Here is a 7844-nt window from a genome sequence, read left to right as displayed (position 1 = left end):
CCATGGCCAACGGGAGCTGCAGGGGTGGCGCTTATGGGCAGCGGGCAGAGCCCCCTGGCCCTTCCGCCTCGGAGCTGGACATGCTGGCCACTTCTAGGAGCCGCCTGAAGTAACAGTCCCCCGGTTGGAGCCTGCACCCCCAAGAACCTACCCCAGCCCTAAGCCTCCTCCCACACACCCTGAATCCCTCATTTGTGGCCCCACCCCAGAGCCTGCACCCCCTCCCACACCCCAACCCCCTTGCACAAGCCCTGAGCCCCCTCCCGCACCCTGAACCCCTCATTTCTGCTCCCCAGAGCCTGCACCCCCTCCCACACCCCAACCCCCTGCACAAGCCCTGAGCCCCCTCCCGCACCCTGAACCCCTCATTTCTGCCTCCCCAGAGCCCGCACTCCCTCCCACACCCCAACCCCCTGCACAAGCCCTGAGCCCCCTCCCGCACCCTGAACCCCTCATTTGTGGCCCCCCCAGAGCCCGCGCCCCCTCCCACACCCCAACCCCCCTGCACAAGCCCTGAGCCCCCTCCCGCACCCTGAACCCCTCATTTCTGCCCCCCCCAGAGCCCGCACCCCCTCCCACACCCCAACCCCCCTGCATAAACCTTGAGCCCCCTCCCGCACCCTGAACCCCTCATTTCTGGCCCCCCCAGAGCCCGCGCCCCCTCCCACACCCCAACCCCCCTGCACAAGTCCTGAGCCCCCTCCCGCACCCTGAACCCCTCATTTCTGCCCCCCCCAGAGCCCGCACCCCCTCCCACACCCCAACCCCCCTGCATAAACCTTGAGCCCCCTCCCGCACCCTGAACCCCTCATTTCTGCCCCTCAGAGCCCGCACCCCCTCCCACACCCCAACCCCCCTGCACAAGCCCTGAGCCCCCTCCCGCACCCTGAACCCTTCATTTCTGGCCCCACCGTCCCTCATCCACTCCCAGGCATCCGGGCTAAGCGCTATCTCTGCCGCAGAGACTCACAGGGTGCAGCAAAGGCGACGATAGAGTCCCAGCCACTCCCCCCGCCCCCCCCGAGTGCAGACAGTCCCGCTCCGAGTCCCGTCCTCTCTGTGGTTTGAGCCCTCCTTCCTTCCGGCGAGGGCCATGCTATCGCGCATGCGCAGGAAGTAGCTCCTTCTTTGCGTCCAGGCCCGGCAGGAAGATGGTGAGTGTCGCTGGGCGGCCCGCCGGCTTCCCTCTCCCCGCTCAATCCGCCGCCATCCGCCCTGCTGGCCGCCTGGACCGCGCCGGCGGAGTCCGGAGCTGGTGCCGCGGGGCCTGCGCTCCCCGCGCCGCCGGCTATTGGCGGGGGCAGCTCGACCCTGATTACCCTGGGTGGGAGCGGGCGGTGGGACAGAGCCGGGGGCCTTGCAGGGAGCGGGCCTGTGGTCAGGCCTTGAAGGGGGAGGGGCAGGGGTGAGACCCGGGCGGGGGGGGGAGCAAGTCTTGGAGGCGGGGGCGGGTGCATTCCTTTAACTGCAGGCCCATGCGGGGCTGGGGGTGTTCCCTGTACCCCTCACTCCCCGCCCCATTGCTGGGCGGTACCCCTCTGCTGGAATCGGGGTGGCGGGTGGTTCAGCCTGCAGCGGTGTGTTTCTCCAAGCTTGGCTGGCCGGTGATCAGGGTGGCGTGGGGGACGGGACGGGACCCCGAGAGCCAGGAAACAGGGCGTGCTGCTCGCCCGCTTTGCTCTTGGCTCATTTGTATTGCGCTCTGGCCGTGAGCTTCCCAAGGTACAAGGCACTGCTCTTGAGGCTGTTCCCTTTCTGTGGGGTTTAGGGTCTGGAAGAGGGGCAGAAACAGGTAGCCTTGGGAGAGCTAGGGGAGAGAATAATATTCCTCTCTCCATATTCTGATTTCCACCCATGTTCTGTGGGCCTCGTAGAGGAAAAGAGGGTCGGTCTCCAGGAGAGATTTGAATGAGAGAGCTTGGGGCCTGATGTACTAAGGTTTGGGATGTCATGCTGAGCCCAGGGGCAGTAAAAATGGCATAAGACTGTTGCAGAAGGAAATAACATGGGAATCAAAGCTAGCATGATTGCACTGATGAGGAATGGGTGTAGAGAGAGGAGAGACCCCAGATGTGGGTAAGGGCTTGAAGTTTAAACTTGAGATGATGGGTAATGGCAAGGCTAGTCAACCCTCACTTGCTATGTGAATTTGAGCAAGTCGTTTAATCTTTTCTAGTTTTCTCCCTGTTTCTGACTTGGGGATAAAACTACTTAGTTTTGCAAGATTTAATTTGTTTGTCAGTGTGATCCTGAGAATATCTGGTGAAACGCCCTGTAGATATGCAATGATGAAATCCTCATTTAGGCCACAGTCCTGTCTATGACTGCATTCAAGTACACTGATGTGCCTGTACGCAGTCATTGCACATTTGTGATCCTAAAAATACTATATACTAGAGCAGTACTCATGGAGCTGTGGCTATGGAATAATTCGTATAGGCTTGAATTTCCAAAGTATTGGACAAATTTTAATTAGCTGCAGTGCAGTACAACTTTATTTTATACATGATTTTGGTGGAAACTATAGTTTAAAAAATACTGTTATATAATTAATGAAAATAGATTCAAGCAGTGTGCAAATAACTTTGCTTTAATTCTTTGGCTGCTGTTAAGTAAACTGCTAAACAGTCTCTGGTTTTAATTAAGCTAATGTATATGGTGGTTTGTATCCTGACAGGCTAAGCGCACCAAGAAAGTTGGGATTGTGGGTAAATATGGTACCCGTTATGGTGCTTCCCTCAGGAAAATGGTAAAGAAAATTGAAATTAGCCAGCATGCCAAGTATACCTGCTCCTTCTGTGGCAAGGTAAGAGCCCTCTCTGATTCACCCCCAGCAAGTTCTCAAAGTCTTACAGTGAATGAAATTTACAAATGGGACTGCTGCTTCGAATTTCTCTACTTCGTAATATATAACAGGTTAATTACCGTCTGCCTAAGCATGGTTTGAATAATCCACAACTTTCAGAGGTGTGAGGTTATACCTTACAAAATCCCTCCCTCCCCCACTTTTTCATATTACCTCAAAATAAAAGATTTACCACGTTTCAAGTTACATATTTTGGTGGTAATTCGGTTAATGTGGTCTCAAGTGGTTTTCACTACACTAAATGGTGATGCTAATGGGCAGAAAATGTTAGGTAAAATTATACACTTTTCATGTATCACTGGTTATTAAAACATGGTATTAATTTGTTTTGCCCAATAATTCTCAAGTTTTTCCAATCTGGATCTCTTGAGTGAGACTGCCAGTTGTGTGCATTATATATTTTGGGGAGGAGGCATGAAACCATCTAATGGATCTTTACTCCTTGGGGAATTCTGCGCCAAAAAATTAAAAGTTCAGCACACATTATATTGTGTTATTTTGACAATAAAATATGCAGAATTTTGTAGAATTTGAAAATAATCACACTAGTTCCAGTTATTTTTGGTCGTTTATTTCAAAATACCTGTCAGCAAGTATGTCTGTAACAATACAAACAACAAAAAATATTCAGGAAATGTTTTCTAACAAATAGATTCCGTACTAGGCATTTTAATACAGAACTCTGAGTATAATTCATTTAAACTACAATACAGAACCAAATTTCCCGCACCCCTCGGAAGCAGTGCAAAGACGTGGGGGATTCAGGGTAATGGAGGAGCTCAGGGACAGGGAAGTAATTGCTGGGAAGGAGTTTGGGTGTGAACATGGAGGGTTGTTGGGTATGGGTGGGAAAAGTATGGAACAGGTGTTTTGCAGGGAGAGGGGAGGGATTGTTAGGGAGCTTCCACCATGCAGACCCTGACTGACCCCTAGCCTTTCCCATTCAGTCAGGCTCATGTGTCCCTGCACCCATGTGTCCCTTCACCCCCAATCAGATACCCCTCCCCCCATCCGCAGGTGGCCCTGCACACCCTTCCCCCATCCCCGTGTGTCTCTGTGTCCCAACTCAGCCACCCCCTATCCATATGTGGTCCAGCTCCCCCATCCCCATGTGGCCCTGCACCTCCTTCTCCCCTTTGGTCCTGTGCCTCCTCACCCATTCGGCCCTCGGCCCAGTATGTCCTCCCCCACTAGCCCTTATGAGCCCCTGACTGACTCCCCCTCACCCTCCCAGCAGCCCCATGCTGTCTGTCTCATCATGTCTCCTGACCTGGCCCAACAGGCGCTGTGAAGAAGACTGGCTCTTTCTCATCCCTAGCTGCTGGGAGCTGCTGCTCTGTTCCAGTGCCAAAGCGCCCTCCGGTTAGCAAAAGGCGTAACTGCATCAACTTTCCAGCGGAAGCTTTTTTCTGTGCAAAAAAAAAAAAAATTAAAAATATGCACGGCTCATTAATTATGCATGTGCAATGGCATAGAATTCCCCCCAGGAGTAGATCTTGTATGTGACAAAAAAGTTTTGAATTCAGGTCTCAGAAATTTGAAAGGCCACTCACTCTTTGACCGAGTAATTTAGCCAGAATTTTCAGATTCAGATGCCTGCAGTTAAAGTGGCCTCATATTCAGGTGTGCTGAGCACCCATGTTTACTAATGATTTCTACCTTTAATGGCTGACTATGGATTTCGGTACTGAGCTATAGGTACCTAAGCTTAAGTGTTGGACTTTAAAAGCTAATAGAAAGCTGAGGTCTTTCTTTGTGTGAACCTAGTGCTTATGAAATGTGCCTGTTTGATAGCTTTGAAGGCATTGAATAGATACCGCATGGGAGCTGCAAGCTGTACGTTTCAGCTTTCACCTGGAGGAAGCAGTTCTAAGAGCGAGAGCAGTTTAGTATCCCAGACCCATTCAATCTTTTTTTTGTTGAGACTCCAATAAAGGTTCCAGTTACAGTAGTGGCTTTCTGTGATGTAGGTATCTGTCCATTCAGAGTTGGATTGATACTAGAGCACTTTTCCTACATTGTAGGCTTGTATATCAGTTAAAGCTAAAATAGTTTTACAACCATATGAGCAGAACACAATATTAAAACAGCTTTCTTGAGCTAAAACAACTTGTAGAGTAAATGACTAGCTATAGACAGTTATCACTGTTATAAATACTATATTAAAAAACCCCTGCAGCTGTTTTTTCCCCCCAAACAGAGAAATAAAGCAGAGGAGCTGAACTGGCTTTAGTTTCTATCTGCCTGAGTAAATGCCATTACCGAAGTTCTTTGGCCTTTGTCAAGAGACCTGTGGAAAGTCTGATGTCTTCTTATTTCTTCTGGCCCTGGTTGCAAATGTTGCAGTTGTGAAAACCTTGACATTTGTATCCTAGTTCCATTGTGGTGTTTTTGGAGCAATGTTGAAAGGTCATGTGTTTTTACTGAACAAAGATGTCTAGATTTCTTGGTTTCTTCAACTGGAAGTATATAAATACTTTGTGTTACAGACCAAGATGAAGAGGAAAGCTGTAGGTATCTGGCATTGTGGATCCTGTATGAAGACAGTAGCTGGTGGTGCCTGGACCTATAAGTAAGGAAACAAATAATGACTGGCTCTGTTGTCTGGTAGTTGAAGCAAAGTTCACATTTTTGTTGCTTTTCTGATGACTGCCGCTTATTTAAGCAGGTCTCTTCCTTGAGCTAGCTGTAGTGGAACCCAGGCTTTCCCCTGCATGGTTACAGTTAGTTCAGAGTATGAGAAGTTCATATTCTGTTCAGCGTGTACTTAGCTCGCTTCTGTGACTATTGAATCTTGTCTGTGCTGCTCTTTCCCCACTTTTGTTAAGTCCCCCTGGAGTTCCTCCCGGTCTTCTCTGGTCTTAACAAAACAAAGTTATTTGAGTCATAGTTAGTTAAAAAATATTGGAAGCCCTGGAATTTCAATTAAGTTTAAACTTAGGATTTCTTTTAACATCTGAAAGTATGATAATACATAGTGTAAGATCCCCATACCATCTTAATTCTGCCCAGTCTTAACACCAGCCTTGAACTTTTCCCCTTTCGTATGGAGGTCCTAAGAATTTCAGACTGGCTGTCTCTGGCATAGTGTTCATATCACTGCCATCCTTCCTTCCCTTCATTATCTGCAGCCATGGGAGCAAAAGGTTTAAATATTGAGAATGTTGCAGTATGTTGTATGTATATGTATGTTTGACACCAGTTATAAGTAGGATCTCAATGTTCATGAACAGGGCCTTTTATTCACTGAGAGTTGTATAAATGATGGCAAACAGTCTCAATAATGTAGCATGATGGCCTTCCTCACGGTATTTCTTCAATCAGGATTTTTAAATTAGGAACCTTCTGGGGCTGTGCGTACTGCCTGAGCTTTGAGTTCCCCAACCACTGTATGATCAAGACTTTGTCTACATACAGGTTTTATACCAGTATTTAACTATTGGTAGAAATATCACACCATTAATCAAAATAGTAAATTGTCACAACCTGTGCAGTGGAGGTGCCTTACGCGTATGGCTTATACTCCTTCCCTACAAAGATAGCTGTACAGATCTCGGATATGAAGCACATTTGCACTGTTACAACTGCATAGACACTCGTGATGTTTTACTGCTTTAACTATAGCAGTATAGTTAAAGTGGTTCAACTTTTGTGTAGACATGACCTTAATACCGAGGTCCCCAAACTGTGGGGCGCAACCCTTAATGGGGTGTGGAGGAATGTTTGGCTGGGCGAGGAGGGAGCACCACCCAGCTCCGCTCTGACCCAGCTGCCAACCCATCCCCAGCTGTGGCCCCACCCTCGGCGCCCTTACCCCGTCTACGTCCCCCTCTCCCAGAGCCACAGTCCTTGCTCGGGGGCGAGGACAGACAGAAGTAAGGGAGGGATGCGAGGTAAAAAGTTTGGAGACCACTGCTTTAGAACAAAATATTAGGTTTCTTATTTTTTCCCTTTTTGGCATCACTGCAGGGCAGAGTTCAGATTGTTTGGGTGTTTTAACTGTAGACTTCATACCTGAACATGTTGGATTTTTTAAATTTAACCTCAGACTCCTCAAATTCAGAATTATTAGTGCTTTGGGGGAGCTAGGACCACCGATGCTAAAATGCAATAATCCTTTAGTTATTGTATGATGTCTCTAGAGCACAGTTCATGTTGAGATACAAGAAATATAGCTGCGTACACCTCAGGTTCATGAGATATTAAAGTGGATTTGGACTAAGATATAACCGCTTCACTTCAGCTGATAAACCGAGTGCACAGGGGCTGCAATTGATGAGCATTGCTGGTTGCTTCAGTGTAGGAGTGACACTGTGGTTTTTTCTTCCAGCACCACCTCTGCAGTGACAGTCAAATCTGCCATCAGAAGACTGAAGGAATTGAAAGACCAGTAGAAGCTTCTACCTGTTCCCATGATTCATACCTTCCTTCTCCAGTGTCTGAAAATCGCTACCATTCCTTTGTCAATAAAAAGGGTGTAGTGGAATGGAATCCTTTTTTCTCTTCTGTACAAAATCATATCTGGCCTGCCACGCTATGGATGCGAATCTGGTTAGCTGTAGACTGTATTATGGAGGCACTGATAGCAAATGCTGTATCTATTTGTTATGGTCATGGACAGGTCATTCTTAATGACACTAACATCAGAAGTAGCTCAATCAATCAGCACCATTCCGTTCCGGTTAATTTGCGTGCTGCAGTTGTACATCTTTTTATAAGAGCTCTAAAGAAAAGCCTAGGCAGGTTCTAATGGGATACCATGGCAGTTGTGACATAGCAGTAATCAGTAACTTGTCTCTCTGGGGAAATCTTAAATGGGAGGGGAGAGAAGGGGCAGATCTCAAATGCTGTGGGCATCTGAATGTAGGTTCTGTGTCTCCGCCCCCACCCAGCTGTTGCTTTTTTTAGCGGGGGCAGGGGGAGGCTCATTCCATAGCATGGAGGGGGAATGAGCCCTGTTGACAGAATCCTTCTGGAG

At 48.4% G+C, this 7844-nt stretch overlaps 1 protein-coding gene across 1 annotated transcript; it reads left to right on the top strand.

Annotated features, from left to right (window-relative positions):
- Nucleotides 1-1065: 1065 nt before the first annotated feature.
- RPL37A (ribosomal protein L37a) lies at nt 1066-7592 on the top strand. Its single transcript, XM_074967039.1, has 4 exons — nt 1066-1154; nt 2678-2806; nt 5356-5438; nt 7197-7592. The coding sequence occupies exons 1-4, from the start codon at nt 1152-1154 to the stop codon at nt 7258-7260; spliced, it is 279 nt and encodes a 92-aa protein (XP_074823140.1). The 5' UTR covers nt 1066-1151; the 3' UTR covers nt 7261-7592.
- Nucleotides 7593-7844: the final 252 nt, after the last annotated feature.

This window comes from Natator depressus, chromosome 11, assembly GCF_965152275.1.
Source record: "Natator depressus isolate rNatDep1 chromosome 11, rNatDep2.hap1, whole genome shotgun sequence".
NCBI classification, from domain to species: domain Eukaryota; kingdom Metazoa; phylum Chordata; order Testudines; family Cheloniidae; genus Natator; species Natator depressus.
The sequence above is the reverse complement of the archived record's forward strand: the minus strand, read 5'-3'. Positions and strand labels throughout refer to the sequence as shown.